Source organism: Salvelinus namaycush, chromosome 33 (assembly GCF_016432855.1).
Source record: "Salvelinus namaycush isolate Seneca chromosome 33, SaNama_1.0, whole genome shotgun sequence".
Lineage (NCBI taxonomy): Eukaryota > Metazoa > Chordata > Actinopteri > Salmoniformes > Salmonidae > Salvelinus > Salvelinus namaycush.
In genome coordinates this window covers 3,596,097-3,617,739 of record NC_052339.1, presented here as the reverse complement: position 1 = coordinate 3,617,739, position 21,643 = coordinate 3,596,097, and the positions used below count along the sequence as shown (strand labels likewise).

The 21,643-nt window shown below is 44.6% G+C and overlaps 1 protein-coding gene across 1 annotated transcript in view; it reads right to left on the bottom strand.

The window, feature by feature from the left end:
- The window catches only part of LOC120027642 (voltage-dependent L-type calcium channel subunit beta-2-like), a 48,382-nt gene that overhangs the window by 20,674 nt on the left and 6,065 nt on the right, over positions 1-21,643 (bottom strand). The window contains exons 2-6 of the mRNA XM_038972639.1: positions 20,192-20,311; positions 7,835-7,957; positions 7,461-7,597; positions 4,814-4,890; positions 4,129-4,268 (exon numbers count right to left, since the gene is read on the bottom strand). Coding sequence (XP_038828567.1) covers positions 4,129-4,268; positions 4,814-4,890; positions 7,461-7,597; positions 7,835-7,957; positions 20,192-20,311 — 597 coding nt within the window. The remainder of the gene's footprint in view (positions 1-4,128; positions 4,269-4,813; positions 4,891-7,460; positions 7,598-7,834; positions 7,958-20,191; positions 20,312-21,643) is intronic.

The following is a 21,643-nucleotide window of genomic DNA, read 5'->3' as shown; positions in this document are numbered from 1 at the left end:
CTCCACTGTGGAGCTTTGCAGCTCCTTCAGGGTTATAGTTGGTCTCTTTGTTGCCTCTCTGATTAATGCCCTCCTTGCTTGGTTCGTGAGTTTTGGTGGGCGGCCCTCTTGGCAGGTTTGTTGTAGTGCCATATTCTTTCTATTTTTTAATAATGATTTAATGGTGCTCCGTGGGATGTTCAAAGTTTCTGATATTGTTCTGTAACCCAACCCTGATCTGTACTTCTCCACAACCTTGTCCCTGACCTGTTTGGAGAGCTCCTTGGTCTTCATGGTGCCCCTTGCTTAGTGGTGTTGCAGACTCTGGGGTCTTTCAGAACAGGTGTATATATACTGAGATTATGTGACAGATCATGTGACACTTAGATTGCACACAGGTGGACTTTATTTAACTAATTATGTGACTTCTGAAGGTAATTGGTTGCACCAGATCTTATTTAGGGGCTTCATAGCAAAGGGGGTGAATACATATGCATGCACCACTTTTCTGTTTAAATTTCTTAGCGTTTTTTTAAACAAGTATTTTTTTGCATTTCACTTCACCAATTCGGACTATTTTGTGTATGTCCATTACATGAAATCCAAATTAAAATCCATTTAAATTCCAGGTTTTAATGCAACAAAATAGGAAAAACGGCAAGGCGGTGAATACTTTTGCAAGTCACTGTACTTGTGTTGAGTGTGGAGATAGCAGAATCTCTAATTTCACAATTCTTATCTACTCAAAGGGAAATGTCAGTAGAGGAACTCGTTAGTCAGAACAGGGATAATCACAACAGAAGGCTAGAAATGCAAACTAGAGAGGAGCAGACTAGCAGAATAAAAAAAACACCCAGTCACACAGCGACAGAGTAGGAGCTCAGTGTATCTCAGTGACAGCTTCAGAGGGATCTGTCTGTGTGCGTGTGTGTGTGACAGCGAGGCAGTAGACCTCTAATGCCACATCTGCGTGTGCTGTCACAGTGGTGTGACAGTGCAGTATGAGGAACACTCAGACAGACTGACAGACAGACGCGCCATTGCTTTGCAGGGAAATGAAAGCAGAGAGAGCAAGCGAGTGAGAGAGGCAGATGTCACACTTCTACCTCCTCTTCTGTGCAAAATTAATGGACAATAACGTTTTCAAATGTAATCTAATCTTCTTTCACCACTCTGTATTACTGCTAACTACACTGCACAAAAATATATACGCATTTCAAATATTTTACTGAGTTACAGTTCATATAGAGAAATCGGTCAATTCAAATAAATGAATTAGGCCCTAATCTATTGATTTCACATAACTGTGAATACAGATATGCATCTGTTAGTCACAGATACCTCAAAAAAAAAGTAGAGCGTGGATCAAACCAGTTAGTATCTGGTGTGACCACCATTTGCCTCATGCAGCGCGACACATCTCCTTCGCATAGAGTTGATCAGGCTGTTGATTGTGGCCTGTGGCATGTTGTCCCACTCCTCTTCAATGGCTGTGTGAAGTTGCTGGATATTGTCTGGAACTGGAACATGCTGTTTGTACACGTCAATCCAGAGCATCCCAAACATGCTCAATGAGTGACATGTCTGGTGAGTATGCAGGCCATGGAAGAACTGGGACATTTTCAGCTTCCAGGAATTGTGTGTACAGATCCTTGCGACATGGGGCTGTGTATTATCATGCTGAAACATGAGGTGAGGGTGGTGGATGAATGGCAGACAATGGGCCTCAGGATCTCGTCACAGTATCTCATGTGCATTCAAATTGCCATTGATAAAATGCAATTGTGTTTGTTGTGCATAGCTCATGCCTGCCCATACCATAACCCCAGCGCCACTACTCTGTTCACAATGTTGACATCAGCAAACCACTCGCCCACACGACGCCATCTGCCCGGTACAGTTGAAACCGGGATTCATCCGATTCTCCAGTGAAGTCTGTTACGACGCCAAACTGCAGTCAGGTCAAGACCCTTTCCTGAGACGGTTTCTGACAGTTTGTGCAGTAATTCTTTGTTTGTACAAACCCACGGTTTCATCAGCTGTCTGGGTGGTTGGTCTCAGATAACCGCGCAGGTGAAGAAGCCAGATGTGGAGGTCCTGGGCTGGCGTGGTTACACGTGGTCTGCAGTTGAGAGGCCGGTTGGACGTACTGCCAAATTCTCTAAAACGACGTTGTTGAGAAATTAACATGAAATTCTCTGGCAACAGCTCTGGTGGACATTCCTGGAGTCAGCATTCCAATTCCACGCTCCCTCAAAACTTGTGTTGTGTGACAAAACTGCACATTTTAGAGTGGCCTTTTATTGTCCCCAGCACAAGGTGCACCTGTGTAATGATAATTATGTTTAATCAACTTCTTGATATGCCACACCTGTCAGGTGGATGGATTATCTTGGCAAAGAAGAAATGCTCACTAACAGAGACGTAAACAAATTTGTGCACAACATTTTATAGATAAGCTTTTTGTGCATATGGAACATTTCTGGGATCTTTTATTTCAGCTCATTAAAACATTGGAACAACAATTTATATTTTTGTTCAGTGTACCTATTGCTCTTGCAGTTTTTTTCTCCATCTCACCCTTTTTTAAATATCTTAGTCTCTCTGCTGTCTACCTGTCTTTTCCTCTCTCCATCTCTTTTCCTCTCTCCATCTCTTTTCTTATTTTCCTCTCTCCATCTTTTTCCCTCTCTCCATCTATTTCCCTCTCTCCATCTCTTTCCCTCTCTCCATCTCTTTCCCTCTCTTCATCTCTTTCCCTCTCTCCATCTCTTTCCCTCTCTCCATCTCTTTCGCTCTCTCCATCTCTTTCGCTCTCTCCATCTCTTTTCCTCTCTCCATCTCTTTTCCTCTCTCCATCTCTTTCCTCTTTTCCTCTCTCCATCTCTTTTTCTTTCTCCATCTCTTTCTCTCTCTCCCCCCTTCCCCTCGCTCTCTCTCTCCAGCTCTCTGTCTTTCTAGGTCTCCATCTCTTTTCCTCTCTCAATCTCTTTCTCTCTCTCCCTGTATCTGTCTCTGTCTCTCTCACTTTCATTTTTCTTCTGCTGCCGTCACTGGCGGTCCCTGGGGAACTCTTGTTACATCTGAGTGGGGAAAGTGCTGCTAGATGCAGGCCAAAGCTGACCACGTCTGGAGAACTACCGGTCACTGTAGTCACAGATATTTTAGGCCATTTTTTCCTGGCCTAGACTACAGGGTTATTGTTACAAAAATATTCATGCTGCTAGATGATTGAAAATGGTGGCTATTGTTGCCATAGTTGTATGGTCTTAGAAAGGACATTAGACTGTACCTCTGTATCCATTTTGTATGCTGATTGTAAAAAATAAAAAATGGTTTAAAGAAAGAGAATGGAGATGATTTTGGGGTTTGACAAGATTTGCTCCAAGTCAAGACATGGACTGACTAGGACACTAGGGCTGAGAACGCTTGTGTTTGTTATGTGTATAAGGTATGCCTACACACACATCCCATCATGTGCCAAGAAAGCCCTTACGGGATGTTCCTAACTCCTTAGGAATGGTGTTTTAAACATAGCAGTGCTATACATAAGAATAGATTGACATAAGTCGTTTCATAATAAGAAAAACACAAGAAGTGCTGTTGTATTTGTTCTAAAAGAGGTCACACTCGATTCATATTACTGTGGATATACACTTCTGGTTAAGAGCTGGATACGCTGAGTTCCCACTAAATCTGCATCACGCACGCACACACGCACACACAGAGACCACAGCGACGACAGTGAGTAAGAGGGGAGTCCAGAACGACCACAACCACTGCAGAGAAATCACAGAGGCACATCCCCCAGACCCCCAAGGCCCTGCTGGGGGTTTGGTGTGTGCTGCATGCTAACTTAACTTACCGACTTCTGCTTCTGCTTAGCTACAGCCCAGATGGAAGAGGAGAGAGAAAGAGCGTTAAGAAACAGGCAACATGCGTGCTAATGGCTCAAACGCCCAGCCGGGGGGAAGAGACACTGACTGCGGCAGTAAGACACGTAGGGTAAACAGAACGGACAGACAAGCGGATTTTGGACAGAGTGATGCTGAGCAGCCACGGTCAGGCAGTTGTCAAGGGTAGCCGTGCGGACGGACGGAGAGAGGAGATACAGGTAGAGGAAGAATACCAGCGTAGTGCCATGTTTACCTTCTTAAAGAAGGGCATTCGTTTGTCTTTGGCTAGGGTGGGTGACATGACAGTGTTTGGCTGACTGACTTTAGGGGAGCGAAGGTGGACTGGAAGCTCATTGTCCTCGGGGTCTAAGCCTGTGGCGTCTATGTCAACGGCTATGCACACGGACATACAAGGCCACCGTCACACAGAGGCAATACACAGAAGGCTACAGAGGTGACAGTGAACACCTAACACTGAACAGATACACAGGTTATTCCAGCACATATAACAACTATACAAACCATAAACAAACCATAGCCAACTATAGTCATACTATGGTTTGACTATACAGAAAAAGAGCACTGACAGTAACCAATAGCACATAAGTTAAGCAAACATTTAAGGCCACAGTAAAACAAAAATACCATTCTAAAATTTTTACTATGGGCCTACATCCTGTTGATTTAACTACTGATTGGTCAAATTTCCTGACGTGCACCAATGACAGGTCAGCAGTAAAGTCCAACTAATGACCTTACTAATAAAACTTACCGTCGTCTTCTATTTCTGTCCCCCTTCATACTCAAGCCCTTTTAGAGGTCGATGGAAGTTTGATAATACTCAAGTGTTAAGAGTAAAGAGTTTGTGTTAGTGAAAAACATGTCGACCACTGTCAAAACCCTGCTCCAAAAACCCTGCTCCAATGGCCTTTACTCACCAGAGGAAGGGGGGGTGGATTTCCGCGAGTTAGGAACCACTTCACCTAAACTGGTAGAGGAGTTTGCTCCCGATTTACTGCGAAGATAAATCATTCACATCAGTATATCATTCATAGCAGCACATTTGAGGTGTTGCTAGTTGATAGTGTGGGATATCTCAAGCAGGGCTTGACATGAACTTTTTTAGCCACTTGTCATATCGGACAAATAGGACTTTAATTAATGGTCTTTAATACCATGGGCCAAACAGTGACTGAAAATTGTGTCCTATGATGCAAGGAACCACTTCACAATATTACATTCATTATTGTCACTTGTATGGAACGGAAGGCTGCTGGTTTCTGATCCCATGTATTTTATCTCCTGCCGTTGTGGCCTTGAGCAAGGCACTTAACCCCACACAAAATACAATACTTCACTGATGGGCCACTGTATAAAAACACACGTGGTCCATTATCTGGAGAGCTACTGGGGGTGCTGACTTTTGGTCCAACCCTGCTCAAACACACCAGAGTCAGCTTATCAAGGTCCTGTTGAGCAGCTGATTTTTTACAATGTGGTGAGTTCGTGCAGGACTGGAGCAAAAGCCTGAAGTATCTCTCCTGGACTCTCCAGGAGGAAGGTTGGCCACCCTGAAACATTGCAATTATCACCAAATACTTTTTATGTCCTTATAAAATAATTCCCTCACTCACTGAACCAAGGATCAGATGGCTAAGGTCGGTGAGGTAGCTAACTAAAATGTTTTTCTATTTGTAAGGCTAACATAGTCAGTGAGATGGGAGATGTTGGGAGATGTTGACAGCATAGGAGTTAGGCTACTTGTCAATTAGGCTATTCTTTAAAAAAAATACTTTGTCAGAATTACATGGCCGGTATTGAATAGAGGCGAATCCTAGACAATTTTGAGTGCTTGAGAGACTGTTTTACAACTGGGGTATGCAGCATTGGTTTCATCAACTGCACACCTACAAAGTATGTGGACACTTGCGCATCGAACATCTCATTCCAAAATTATGGGAATTAATATGGAGTTGGTCCCCGTTTGCTGCTATAACAGCTTCCACTCTTCTGGGCAGGCTTTCCACAGATGTTGGAACATTGCTGCGGGGGCTTGCTTCCGTTCAGCCACAGGAGCATTAGTGAGGTCGGGCACTGATGTTGGGGGATTAGGCCTGGCTCGCAGTTGGCGTTCCAATTCATCCCGATGGGGTTGAGGTCAGGGCTCTGTGCAGGCCAGTCTAGTTCTTCCACATCGAACTCGACAAACTATTTCTGTATGGACCTCACTTTGTGCACAGGGGCATTGCCATGCTGAAACACTATGCATTGCGACAGGTAGCGTTCTCCTGGCATCCACCAAACCCAGATTCGTCCATTGGACTGCCAGATGGTGAAGCGTGATTCATCACTCCAGATAATGTGTTTCCACTGCTCCAGAGTCCAATGGCGGAAAGCTTTACACCACTCCAACCGACGCTTGGCATTGAGCATGTCGATTTTAGGCTGGTGTGCGAATGCTCGGCCATGGAAACCCATTTCATGAAGCTTCCGAAGAACAGTTCTTGTGCTGACGTTGCTTCCAGAGGCAGTTTGGAGCTCGGAATTGAGTGTTGCAACCGAGAACAGACAATTGTTACGCACTACGCACATCAGCCTCAGCGGTCCCATTCTGTGAGCTTGCGTGGCCTACCACTTCGCGGCTGATCCATTGTTGCTCCTAGATGTTTCCACTTCACAATGTCAGCACTTACAGTTGACCGGCGCAGCTCTAGCAGGGCATAAATTTGACCAACTAACTTGTTGGAAAGGTGGCATCCTATGACGGTGCCACGTTGAAAGTCACTGAGCTCTTCAGTACGGGCCATTCTACTGCAAATGTTTGTCTATGGAGATTGCATGGCTTTGTGCTCATTGTATACACATGTCAGCAACGGATGTTGCTGAAATAGCCAAATCCACTAATTTGAAGGGCTGTCCACATACTTTTGGCCATGTAGTGTATATCAACTACGTGTTGGCCATTTGCGGTTATAGCCAAGACGAGTGTCGGTGGAAATGTATTTTAGGACATTGGATATGACAATGACATTAATACATTCCAATAGCGAAATAGTTAGTCTGTTATTTCACCTGCTAGGCAATGTCTCTCGCTCTCCCTCTCCTTTGGCAATGGTAAACAGGTGATGCACACACCATGCCTTTTCCAGGACTTCTTTGCTGACCAGAAATTTGCTATAACTGTGCAAATAACTCTCTAACTAACAATGAATATCAATAAATGTGCAAATGCAGCTAGGCTCACTTTGATCTCAAAAACGCATCTGGCGACGGCATGATTGAAATACCGCTCGTGCCTGTCAGAGCAGGCCTACAATAATTATACCCCAATGTGATTTACCTCCCAATCTCTGATACAATTCTCATAGAAGTAGAAGTAGTTTGATGTTGTGATTTTTGCATGATTTTTCTGTACATTTAATCTATAACCTGCTTGTCAGGCAATTACTTTTACTTGACCCGGGCAAGCGGACAAGCGTTAATGTTGAGTCCTGTCAAGTGTTGGCTCCATGGCAGCATCATGATTGGGTGAGGTGCATGTTCATTTCCGTGATGATTTCAATGAGCGAGGGGGCTGGTATCTACCTGGAGTGGAACTTTCCCTGTTTGGCTCTGTGCTCGTGTTGTACCCGAGTGTTCTCGATCTTCACAGGACTGGGGATGAAACCGATTTCACAGCCTTCCTTCACCAGACGACCTATCCACCAGTCATTATTAAATTTCTACAACAGTGGGACAGATGTAAGGGGTTAATAAATCAGCCTTCTCCTTTTGCTCATCATCACCAACATCATTGTTATCGTCATCATGGTTATCATCATCATCACCACCTTTATCATAATCATATTTAACCTCACCCTCCTCCTCCTCATCGTCATCATTGTTATTCGCCATCATCATAATCATCATCATCATCCTTCTCCACCACATCATCATGTGATATTACTGTGACCCCTGACCTCTTTGACGTGGAGGAAGTCTTTAGCCTCAAAGGAGATGGCCATGCCCGGCACGGGGACGCCATCATCATTGGCGGCGCAGTAGTTGACATTTGTGCGGACAGCAAACGCAACTGGTTTAGTCTGCCAAAGAAAGAAAACGGAGAGGTTAAGAGTTTTGGTTACACAAGACATGATACTTATGGGTGTGAATGTTTAAACATTTAACAATGTTTAAACATTCAAACTATTAAAGTAAATTGGGATCCTTAACTTTAAGAAAAATCCCTAATTGAAAAATGATGTTAGTGGGTCAATTTATGGGTAATAGTGGGTCGAGTTCCTCAGCAACTAAGAGCGCTGAAGCGCGAGGATCCACTTCTCTGCTGTTTTGGTGCCCTGGCTACCAAGCTGAAGCGAACCCGTGCACATGCGCACATATGCGAGAAAGAAGTGTTACATCTCGCTCATCTCAATACCCTAGCCTATTAATTGAAGTTGAGAGACATTGCAAGCAAAGAAAGGACAAGATACAGCACTCAGATACAGATAGGCATAGTGCACGGGTTCAGACTGCCGGTCTGTTGGCCGACCTGCCTATACTGTGCTCCTCCCCTCTCTCTCCGTCCCTCGCTAGCTTGCTATGAAAGCGGCAAGTGTTTGCATTCTCAGCAGTACGACAACTAATCAGTCTCCTCAGTTCCAAAACGACTGAATCTTAGGAGTCGATTCCCTAGCGGAATCCAATCTTAACATTTAGAAATGGGAGTCGACACCGGAAGTCAATGTGCAAGGAGTCGAGGAATCAATTATAGAAAAGAAGGGTGATATGCACATCCTAAACTTGAGAATACCAGTGCTGGGAAAAAAAAGTTATACTGAGATATACACTAGAAATGAGAGGACTGTACACCTAATTCTGCTGCTCTGCAGTGCTTTAATCCTGCACTCAAATACAGTACACGACGTTTCCACTTCACATAAGTCTTCATCAGGAGGCAAAGCTGAACTCAATGGAATGGGGAGACGGCAGCGTTCGTTGCCTGAATGTAATTCTGCGTGATGTTTTTTATAGCTGAGAAGAGAGTTGTGCTATTCGCGGGGCTATTTTCTCCCCCATTTGTGTGAGGTGTAAAAATAACTGCAGTCGGAGATGCTGCCTGGCAGGCAGGTTGTGACTCACGCACACTCACTTCTTTCTTTATCAATGACCATGCTGATGTGCTGGGATGCGTTCCAAATGACACCCTATTCCCTATATAGTGCGTTACTTTTGAGGAGAGTCTGGTCAAAAGTAGTGCACTAGATAGGGAATAGAGTGCCATTTGGGATGTATGGATTCTCTGCCCCTTCCTCTATCACCTTGCTATGGGCTACACAGCCTGGATGACAATGAATTGGAGAAAAGCAACACAGCATGAGTTAGTGACATAACCAACATACTGTATGAGCAAAAAGATCAACTAGGGTTGGAGCCTTGGAGTGATTAGACAGTTTCATAACTAAGCTTTGTTTTTGTCTTGTGCGTTTCCTTCTGACTAACAATGAGCCAACTGTACTTGTGCGAATGATCGGTAAATATAATCTGTACAATGGCTGGATCAATGTGTCCCAACATGAAATCATTTATGACTTTTCCCCTCTGGGACAGCCATTCATCCAGGATGTGTCCCAAATGGCATCCTATTCCCTTTTTAGTGCACTTCATTTTGATCAGGGCTCATAGGGCCAAAAGTATAGGGAATAGGGTGCGATTTGGGATGCAATGCCAGTCCATCTGAATAAAACAAACGGAATAAAATGTTTTCCCTCCTAGGGCCTGACATAACCGCTTTAAGACAGAGAGATCGATCCAATGCAAGAGAATGCAACGAGGTCGAATCCCCCCCCCCCTCAAACTTTCTAAGAGACAGGAGGGAGCAACATGTCGTGCAAATCCACCCCCACCGTCGTAAGGCATTGCACTTTCTGCAAAAATGAATTTAGAACATAAAGACTTTAAAAAATAGGTCACTGACAACAGAAAAGAGACGGAGAAAAAAATCGTAACCTGACCGTGGCCTTAAAGAATATCCTTTTTTATAACTTGTTTTCGAGAATTACATAAAATGTTATTGGACATTATAGTAATCTGTGCTGAGTCTGGCCGTGGCAACGGTAGCGGCAGTTGGTAACATGGACATGGCCCTATCGGGATTACATTTCCTCTGCCTGTGAAAGCATGACGAGCCCCTCGGCCACTGGCGGTCGACGGAGAGCCAAGCCAAATGCACAATGATACAACCCACATTAATCTCCACTGGCCCTTTGCTAAATGTTTACCTGAAGATGAACGAGAGAGGGAAGGGGAGTTGGAGTGGGAAATGGATGGCTTAGCCTACCACTAGTCAAAAAAAATATCAGAGATTCATACAGCATAAACCCAATGTAAAACCTTGAAAAATGTTACGCAAACACCAAAGGAATGATAAAGCAAAATCTGACTGGCCATTGGGCAGTTTGGGAAAGTTCCAGAAGGGCTGGTCAATCTTTAGCACAGTGCAACTAACTAAATTGTGTTTTTTGCGTAGAATGATCATTAATTTGCTAATAATTGAGGCCTGCATGGTGTGTACAGATGTTGGATCATAATTTGAGCCAGTTTGCTACAGCAGGAAAATAATCCTGCAGCAACAGAAAATGTGAATTATTATGTGGATTATAATTAATGGACTTTTTTGCAAGGGCTGATACATTTTTCTTAAGGGAAAAAGGAGAGTCTGAAATTTCAAAGTGGAAATTACAAACTTCAGAAGCCTTTTTAAGCCTCAAATACACTACACATTTGAAATAGTTCTCCTGCAACAGGGCGATCCAATTAAGATCCTACATCTGTAATGCCCAGACTCATTTCTGGTCCCAGTCCTTCCCTGTGTTGAAGAAGCCATACAAATGGCCCTGGAAAGCACTAAGCCTGGATTAAAACCCATAGATGTTGCAACGACTGTTAAGTAAGAATCCTCCTCCAAGAAAAGGGGGCATCAAGAACACTTGGAGGAGGGACTGTAATTCTTCCCAGTCACCTTCAGCCTTCACCTAGCTAATGGGACCCTGGGCCGTCACCAGGGTTTGGTAACATTCGGGGCTCAGTCGTGAAGACCAGGGGCTGGGGGGGGTTGTGGGTCCCAGAAAAGAAGTGCCTTGTCTAAAGTCATTTCCTGCAATTCTACGTCATTTTACATGACTGGAGACATTACAAGGATATTTATTTCTACCACACAAATGATCCAACTGACAAGCTGATATTTATATACTGAGGTCAATAAAATGAAAGACCCATGGCTTAAACGCAACCAATAGCATAGGCCAATGAAAACAGTGGATACATAGCTTTTAGGCCTACAATATGAGGAGGAGATTTTAGTCCACCAACTTTACAGTGGTACTCACTTACTCAAACAGGTTTTTCCCGCCTTTGTATTTTGAAATATTGCGAAATACCTTCTAGCTGCTGCCTGCTGTTCATTGACAGCCACAACTCAACAATCAGCGGTTTTATATTTGCTGCCCAAATGCGGGATTCTCGACTGTAGACTAGGCCCATGTGCTCATAATGTGACAGAACGCAATCTACAGCAATTTGTAATAACAAGCTAGTGGTCCTCTGTGGCTAAATTCTGCTGGTGTAGTATTTTCAATGCTTTCATTTATTTCCATAGGAGTAATTATGTAATTTGGCAAATGTATTTCAATTGATCTGCAGCACTTCCAGCACCCCTTCCTGCAGCACTATGTTTCCTTCCATGTTCCAAGGTTGAGGTTGTGTCCGCAAGTAGCCTAGCCTACAATTACAAGAGAATAAATTCAGTAAGTCAATGAAGCCAATAGTGGTTTCAGCTATATTGTTACTGAAACGATGTAGGCCTTATGAACTTTTTAAACAATGAAACAAATTTGTCAAATGACTTGTGTATTCGCAAAAGTACACAAAATGACTGAGATTCACCATAAAAGTATTCACAAGTTCAGGAAAACATCAGGGAAGCTCACCAGGTAAGCTATAGGCATGATGTGTGTGTGTAGAGAGAAAATCTGTATTGCTTTCAATTGCTAGACTAATGATCATGAGCACTCACCTCAATTTAGATAATATTTCCCAGCCTAATTGTGACCAAACATCCAAGCGGAGATTCAGTGAAAGCAAAAATATGAGTTCCCATGCTTGTCTCAAAGCAGCGCATTGAAGCTGTCACTGGCTTACTGGTGCTCTTTCATGCCGTCCTTAGGAGGGGTGCGTCACTTGAGTGGGTTGAGTCACTGACGTGATCTTCCTGTCTGGGTTTGGTGCCCCCCATTGGGTTGTGCCGTGGTGGAGATCTTTGTGGGCTATACTCGGCCTTGTCTCAGGATGGTAAGTTGGTGGTTGAAGGTATCCCTCTAGTGGTGTGGGGGCTGTGCTTTGGCAAAGTGGGCGGGGTTATATCCTTCCTGTTTGGCCCTGTCCAGGGGTATCATCGGATGGGGCCACAGTGTCTCCTGACCCCTCCTGTCTCAGCCTCCAGTATTTATGCTGCAGTAGTTTATGTGTAGGGGGGCTAGGGTCAGTTTGTTATATCTGGAGTACTTCTCCTGTCTTATCCGGTGTCCTGTGTGAATTTAAGTATGCTCTCTCTAATTCTCTCTTTCTCTCTTTCTTTCTCTCTCTCGGAGGACCTGAGCCCTAGGACCATGCCTCAGGACTACCTGGCATGATGACTCCTTGCTGTCCCCAGTCCACCTGGCCGTGCTGCTGCTCCAGTTGCAACTGTTCTGCCTGCGGCTATGGAACCCTGACCTGTTCACCAGACGTGCTACCTGTCCCAGACCTGCTGTTTTCAACTCTCTAGAGACTGCAGGAGCGGTAGAGATACTCTCAATGATCGGCTATGAAAAGCCAACTGACATTTACTCCTGAAGTGCTGACCTGTTGCACCCTCTACAACTACTGTGATTATTATTATTTGACGATGCTGGTCATTTATGAACATTTGAACATCTTGGCCATGTTCTGTTATAATCTCCACCCGGCACAGCCAGAAGAGGACTGGCCACCCCTCATAGCCTGGTTCCTCTCTAGGTTTCTTCCTAGGTTTTGGCCTTTCTAGGGAGTTTTTCCTAGCCACCGTGCTTCTACACCTGCATTGCTTGCTGTTTGGGGTTTTAGGCTGGGTTTCTGTACAGCACTTTGAGATATCAGCTGATGTAAGAAGGGCTATATAAATACATTTGATTTGATTTGAATTAAAACGGTGCTCGAATTATCAGTTGACCGCACATGGCAATTGCTTAAAACATTTTTTTAGGTATCCTGACGGAGCACCATTTTTTAATTATTACTAAGCCATCATTACTGAATGAAAGTTGATACCAAAGCCTATTGTATAAAATCATTTTAGAATATACTGACAATGCATCATCCAAATTGGATGATTGCCTATGCCTACAGATAGGGTAAGTGGCTAAAGGAAAAGGTTCTATTTTGTTAATCCTAAAACACCAAATTAGGCCTACCTTATCATACATTAGGCCTACCTTGAATGATATAAGTGAGGGTGGCTAACCAGCCGAACCAATAGAAGTATAGAGCAGCCACAGCATGACAAAAAAAAATCACAATCATGCTAAATTGACATAATAAATAACATGGTGTTTTTGGTTTAACAGTACCCTGACATTATCATGCTATTGTATTCGGTTTGTTACGTAGAATACTAATTCGTCATCAAGTGATCTTGCGAGACATAGCACCATTATGAGAAGTGGCGGAGCGTCACTCTGCTGCGCACCGGCAGCACCGGCAGCACCTTACCCGTGATTATAACGGTTGGATGACTTCGGGAGTTTCACGTAACCACAGCTCTATGAACTAAGTGGCGCATTCAGTAGCTACCATTTTTTTTCTCCGCCATTTGCAGCAGCGCAAAAGATTCAGGGCTGACCCAAAATCATTAGGGGCTAGAGCTCCGAAAGCCAGGTCCTGGTGACGTCCATGATGGGGCCATCTACCATTAATGAGCACCATTAGACTGATTGCCCAGTTTTATCTTGATCTGTAAATGGGTTTTTCCCCAGTAAAAACACATGTTTTTTTCCCCCCAAATGGCACCCTGTTCCCTATATATGCACTACTTTTGATCAGAGCCATAATGGCCCTGGTGAAAGTAGTACGCTATAAAATGGAATGGGGTACCAATTTAAAACACCGTCAGGTAGTGTGTGCCTGTGTGGTCTGGAGAACTGGGACTACCTTCCTCATGCTCCACTGCTTCTCTCTCTCTAGCCATTCAGGTATCAATTACCTGGTCTGTGACGTCAGTAGCCCATGCTAGCCCAATCATATGATGCAAAACTCGTTCTGCCAGCTGTATTTCTGCCTGCTCGAGCAGCAATAGCTTAGATACACGTGAAAACATGAAATGACCCCGGAAATCGATAGAATATCGCTCAGAGATGCACAAAAACGATTATAGCATTCAAAATGTGTGAATCTTTCTCTTAATGCAGATACCTGTGTGCATCTCCCTGTTCCTCTCCCCTCCTATCCATCCCCCTGTTCCTCTCATCTCCTGTCCATCCCCCTGTTCCTCTCATCTCCTGTCCATCCCCCTGTTCCTCTCCTGTCATCCCCCTGTTCCTCTCCTGTCATCCCCCTGTTCCTCTCCTGTCAATCCCCCTGTTCCTCTCCTGTCATCCCCCCGTTCCTCTCCTGTCATCCCCCTGTTCCTCTCCTGTCCATCCCCCTGCTCCTCTCCTGTCATCCCCCTGTTCCTCTCCTGTCATCCCCCTGTTCCTCTCCTGTCATCCCCCTGTTCCTCTCCTGTCATCCCCCTGTTCCTCTCCTGTCATCCCCCTGTTCCTCTCCTGTCCATCCCCCTGCTCCTCTCCTGTCATCCCCCTGTGCCTCTCCTGTCATCCCCCTGTTCCTCTCCTGTCATCCCCCTGTTCCTCTCCTGTCCATCCCCCTGTTCCTCTCCTGTCCATCCCCCTGCTCCTCTCCTGTCATCCCACTGTTCCTCTCCTCTCCTGTCATCCCCGTTCCTCTCCTGTCCATCCCCCTGTTCCTCCACTCTCCTCATCTCTCCCCTCCCATCATCCCCTTGTTGCTCTCCTCATTGCTCCTCTCCTGTCCATCCCCCTGTTCCTCTCCTCTCCTGTCATCCCCCTGTTCCTCTCCTGTCCACCCCCCTGTTCCTCTCCTGTCATCCCCCTGTTCTTCTCCTCTCCTGTCATCCCCCTGTTCCTCTCCTGTCCCCCCCCCTGTTCCTCTCCTGTCATCCCCCTGTTCCTCTCCTGTCATCCCCCTGTTCCTCTCCTCATCTCCTCTCCTGTCACCCCCCTGTTCCTCTCCTCATTTCCTCTCCTGTCATCCCCCTGTTCCTCTCCTCATCTCCTCTCCTGTCATCCCCCTGTTCCTCTCCTCATCGCCTCTCCTGTCATCCCCCCTATTCCTCTCCTGTCCATCCCCCTGTTCCTCCACTCTCCTCATCTCTCCCCTCCCATCCATCCCCTTGTTGCTCTCCTCATCGCTCCTCTCCTGTCCATCACCCTGTTCCTCTCCTCCAGTTAATGTAACACAGGAAGACCTTCATTAGGCATTCAGTATTGGCCGCAGCCAGAGAGAGGGTGGGAGAAAGGAAGGGAGGGGGAGAGAAAGAAGGCTGGTGAGAGTGAGTGAGCGGAGAGAGAGACGGGGATGAAGAGGGAGAGAATAGGATAGAGGGAGGACAGGCCGGTGAGAGAATGAAGGGTTGGAGAAGAGCGAGTGAGGGTATAGGGAAAGGGAAAGAAGGGAGGAAGAGAATGGAATAAAGAGTGGACCGACGGAAAAGAGAAAGCGAGATAGCAGGTTTAAGAGGAGCCAGATCTTTAACTGGGAACCCTGGCAGGTTGCGCTGTGGTTGACGGCCAATTAACACCACAAAGTCCTTTCTCTCTCTCTCTTCCTTGTCTTTCTCTCTCGCTCTCTGTCAACATGACTCTATTTTATGCATATTTCATTGGCTACTAACCTGAAGCCTTCTCTGTGCCTGTACTGACAGTGTTATTAGACACCTGCCCTGTGTGTTGCTGTGCCCGCCTTGTAACTTGTAATCTGGCACCGTCATTGCATAAGCATGCAACGGTGGATCTCGCACCATAAATAAAGATTCTCGTCTCGTTTCACCTTGAGCAAACGTTTCGAATTGTTCTGAAGTCAATTGTATAAATCCTTACAGCGCGCAGAGCGGGCACAATGTGCTAGCTGTGAAGTAGGAGCCCGTAAAATGTGCCGAGCTAAGGTCCCCTTAACCTTCATCAATCCAGCGGGTTTTTTTTTGGTTTCATAAATGAGCAGAGCCATATGGCCATTTCAGCACTGCCTATGCATAATGCAATAGATAATGAGGACAGTTCTCAGAAGTCTAGACAATTGACAATTTTACATTCATATTGTACGTAATTGGGTGACATTGATTGATTGTTGGGGGTATTTTTACAGAGGAAACGAGAGGTCCGCCTTGGTTTGAATCTGGGGTTATGTCTGAAACTGAGCCCCATTCCCTATAGGCACTACTTTTAACCAGAGCCCTCTTTCTTTAACACTATAATTTTCTCTCTCCCTCTGTCACTCTATATATGTTGCTCTCTCTCCCTCCGTCACTCTATATATGTTGCTCTCTCTCCCTCTGTCACTCTCTCTGTCACTCTATATATGTTGCTCTCTCTCCCTCTGTCACTCTCTCTGTCACTCTATATATGTTGCTCCCTCTCCCTCTGTCACTCTCTCTGTCACTCTATATATGTTGCTCTCTCTCCCTCTGTCACTCTCTCTTTCACTCTATATATGTTGATCTCTCTCCCTCTGTCACTCTCTCTTTCAATCTATATATGTTGCTCTCTCTCTCTGTCACTCTCTCTTTCACTCTATATATGTTGCTCTCTCTCTTTCACTCTATATATGTTGCTCTCTCTCCCTCTGTCACTCTCTCTGTCACTCTATATATGTTGCTCTCTCTCCCTCTGTCATTCTATATGTGTTGATGTCTCTACCTCTGTCTCTCCCTCTGTCACTCTATATATGTTGCTCTCTCTCCCTCTGTCATTCTATATGTGTTGCTCTCTCTCCCTCTGCCACTCTCTCTTTCACTCTATATATGTTGCTCTCTCTCCCTCTGTCATTCTATATGTGTTGATGTCTCTACCTCTGTCTCTCCCTCTGTCACTCTATATATGTTGCTCTCTCTCCCTCTGTCATTCTATATGTGTTGCTCTCTCTCCCTCTGCCACTCTCTCTTTCACTCTATATATGTTGCTCTCTCTCCCTCTATCACTCTATACATGTTGCTCTCTCTCTCTTTCACTCGATATATCTTGCTCTCTCTCTCTCTGACATTCTCTCTTTCACTCTATATATGTTGCTCCCTCTCCCTCTGTCACGCTCTCTGTCACTCTATATATGTTGCTCTCTCTCTCTCTCTGACACTCTCTCTTTCACTCTATATATGTTGCTTTCTCTCCCTCTGTCACTCTCTCTTTCACTCTATATATGTTGCTCTCTCTCCCTCTGTCACTCTCTCTTTCACTCTATATATGTTGCTCTCTCTCTCTCTGTCACTCTCTCTTTCACTCTATATATGTTGCTCTCTCTCTTTCACTCTATATATGTTGCTCTCTCTCCCTCTGTCACTCTCTCTGTCACTCTATATATGTTGCTCTCTCTCCCTCTGTCATTCTATATGTGTTGCTCTCTCTCCCTCTGCCACTCTCTCTTTCACTCTATATATGTTGCTCTCTCTCCCTCTGTCACTCTATATATGTTGCTCTCTCTCTCTTTCACTCGATATATGTTGCTCCCTCTGTCACTCTCTCTGTCACTCTCTCTGTCACTCTATATATGTTGCTCTCTCTCCCTCTGTCATTCTATATGTGTTGCTCTCTCTCCCTCTGCCACTCTCTCTGTCACTCTATATATGTTGCTCTCTCTCTCTTTCACTTGATATATGTTGCTCCCTCTCTGTCACTCTCTCTGTCACTCTATATATGTTGCTCTTTCTCTCTCTGACACTCTCTCTTTCACTCTATATGTTGCTTTCTATCGCTCTGTCACTCTCTCTGTCACTCTATATATGTTGCTCTCTCTCTCTCTCTGACACTCTCTCTTTCACTCTATATATGTTGCTTTCTCTCCCTCTGTCACTCTCTCTTTCACTCTATATATGTTGCTCTCTCTCCCTCTGTCACTCTCTCTTTCACTCTATATATGTTGCTCTCTCTCCCTCTGTCACTCTATATATGTTTCTCTCTCTCTGTCTGTCACTCTATATATGTTGCTCTCTCTCTCTTTCACTCTATATATGTTGCTCTCTCTCCCTCTGTCACTCTCTCTTTCACTCTATATATGTTGCTCTCTCTCTCTCTGACACTCTCTCTTTCACTCTATATGTTGCTTTCTATCGCTCTGTCACTCTCTCTGTCACTCTATATATGTTGCTCTCTCTCTCTCTCTGACACTCTCTCTTTCACTCTATATATGTTGCTTTCTCTCCCTCTGTCACTCTCTCTTTCACTCTATATATGTTGCTCTCTCTCTCTCTGTCACTCTCTCTGTCACTCTATATATGTTGCTCTCTCTCCCTCTTTCACTCTATATATGTTGCTCACTCTCCCTATGTCACTCTCTCTTTCACTCTATATATGTTGCTCTCTCTCCCTCTGTCACTCTCTCTTTCACTCTATATATGTTGCTCTCTCTCCCTCGGCCACTCTCTCTTTCACTCTATATATGTTGCTCTCTCTCCCTCTGTCACTCTCTCTGTCACTCTATATATGTTGCTCTCTCTCCCTCTGTCACTCTCTCTTTCACTCTATATATGTTGCTCTCTCTCCCTCTGTCACTCTCTCTTTCACTCTATATATGTTGCTCTCTCTCCCTCTGTCACGCTCTCTGTCACTCTATATATGTTGCGCTCTCTCCCTCTGTCACTCTCTCTTTCACTCTATATATGTTGCTCTCTCTCCCTCTGTCACTCTATATATGTTGCTCTTTCTCCCTCTGCCACTCTCTCTTTCACTCTATATATGTTGCTCTCTCTCCCGTTGTCACTCTCTCTGTCACTCTATATATGTTGCTCTCTCTCCCTCTGTCACTCTCTCTTTCACTCTATATATGTTGCTCTCGCTCCCTCTGTCACTATATATGTTGCTCTTTCTCCCTCTGCCACTCTCTCTTTCACTCTATATATGTTGCTCCCCCTCCCTCTGTCACTCTCTCTGTCACTCTATATATGTTGCTCTCTCTCCCTCTGTCACTCTATATATGTTGCTCTCTCTCCCTCTGTCACTCTCTCTGTCACTCTATATATGTTGCTCTCTCTCCCTCTGTCACTCTCTCTTTCACTCTATATATGTTGCTCTCTCTCCCTCTGTCACTCTCTCTTTCACTCTATATATGTTGCTCTCTCTCCCTCTGTCACGCTCTCTGTCACTCTATATATGTTGCGCTCTCTCCCTCTGTCACTCTCTCTTTCACTCTATATATGTTGCTCTCTCTCCCTCTGTCACTCTATATATGTTGCTCTTTCTCCCTCTGCCACTCTCTCTTTCACTCTATATATGTTGCTCTCTCTCCCGTTGTCACTCTCTCTGTCACTCTATATATGTTGCTCTCTCTCCCTCTGTCACTCTCTCTTTCACTCTATATATGTTGCTCTCGCTCCCTCTGTCACTATATATGTTGCTCTTTCTCCCTCTGCCACTCTCTCTTTCACTCTATATATGTTGCTCCCCCTCCCTCTGTCACTCTCTCTGTCACTCTATATATGTTGCTCTCTCTCCCTCTGTCACTTTATATATGTTGCTCTCTCTCCCTCTGTCACTCTCTCTTTCACTCTATATATGTTGCGCTCTCTCCCTCTGTCACTCTATATATGTTGCTCCCTTTCCCTCTGTCACTCTCTCTTTCACTTTATATATGTTGCTCTCTCGCCCTCTGTCACTCTCTCTTTCACTCTATATATGTTGCTCTCTCTCCCTCTGTCACTCTCTCTTTCACTCTATATATGTTGCTCTCTCTCCCTCTGTCACTCTCTCTTTCACTCTATATATGTCGCTCTCTCTCCCTCTGTCACTCTCCCTCTGTGTTTTTCTCCGTTTTGCTGACTCCAGTGTATCACTGACACTTTGGTATTGCTCTGAGGTGATTGAGGGGAGGAGGGCAGACAGACAGTGTTGGTTTGCTATCAGAGTTTGTTTTGGGAACAGCCTGTAGAGCTGATTAGAGCTGTGCAGTCAAACAGAGGGGCTCAAAGGCATGTGAGGGGCTACTGATGAGAGAGAGAGAGAGAGAGAGAGAGAGAGAGAGAGAGAGAGAGTGTGTAGTACCTTGGCCTTCTCGAGCTGTGCCTGAGCCTGCCGCTCTGCCTCTCGTCGCACTGCCTCCTTATCCTCCTCCAGGGAAACATCAGAGTCTGATGGACGGCTGGTGTAGGAGTCCGCCGAACCCTGCAGAGTAGAGGGAAACACACATTAAGGAAAGATACATGACAGATTAACGCAAACGACCTCAATAACACACAACAGAGACTAACTCTTCAGCCCTCAACATCAAACAACAGACGTACTCTTCAGCCCTCAACATCAAACAACAGACTTACTCTTCAGCCCTCAACATCAAACAACAGACTAACTCTTCAGATCTTAACATCAAACAACAGACTTACTCTTCAGCCCTCAACATCAAAAAACAGACTTACTCTTCAGATCTTAACATCAAACAACAGACTTACTCTTCAGATCTTAACATCAAACAACAGACTTACTCTTCAGATCTCAACATCAAACAACAGACTTACTCTTCAGATCTCAACATCAAACAACAGACTTACTCTTCAGATCTCAACATCAAACAACAGACTTACTCTTCAGATCTTAACATCACACAACAGACTTACTCTTCAGACCTCAACATCAAACAACAGACTTACTCTTCAGCCCTCAACATCAAACAACAGACTTACTCTTCAGACCTCAACATCAAACAACAGACTTACTCTTCAGATCTTAACATCAAACAACAGACTTACTCTTCAGATCTTAACATCAAACAACAGACTTACTCTTCAGCCCTCAACATCAAACAACAGACTTACTCTTCAGATCTCAACATCAAACAACAGACTTACTCTTCAGATCTTAACATCAAACAACAGACTTACTCTTCAGATCTTAACATCAAACAACATACTTACTCTTCAGCCTTCAACATCAAACAACAGACTTACTCTTCAGCCCTCAACATCAAACAACAGACTTACTCTTCAGATCTCAACATCAAACAACATACTTACTCTTCAGATCTTAACATCAAACAACAGACTTACTCTTCAGATCTTAACATCAAACAACATACTTACTCTTCAGCCTTCAACATCAAACAACAGACTTACTCTTCAGCCCTCAACATCAAACAACAGACTTACTCTTCAGACCTCAACATCAAACAACAGACTTACTCTTCAGATCTTAACATCAAACAACAGACTTACTCTTCAGATCTTAACATCAAACAACAGACTTACTCTTCAGCCCTCAACATCAAACAACAGACTTACTCTTCAGCCCTCAACATCAAACAACAGACTTACTCTTCAGATCTCAACATCAAACAACAGACGTACTCTTCAGATCTCAACATCAAACAACAGACTTACTCTTCAGATCTCAACATCAAACAACAGATTTACTCTTCAGCCCTCAACATCAAACAACAGACTTACTCTTCAGACCTCAACATCAAACAACAGACTTACTCTTCAGATCTTAACATCAAACAAC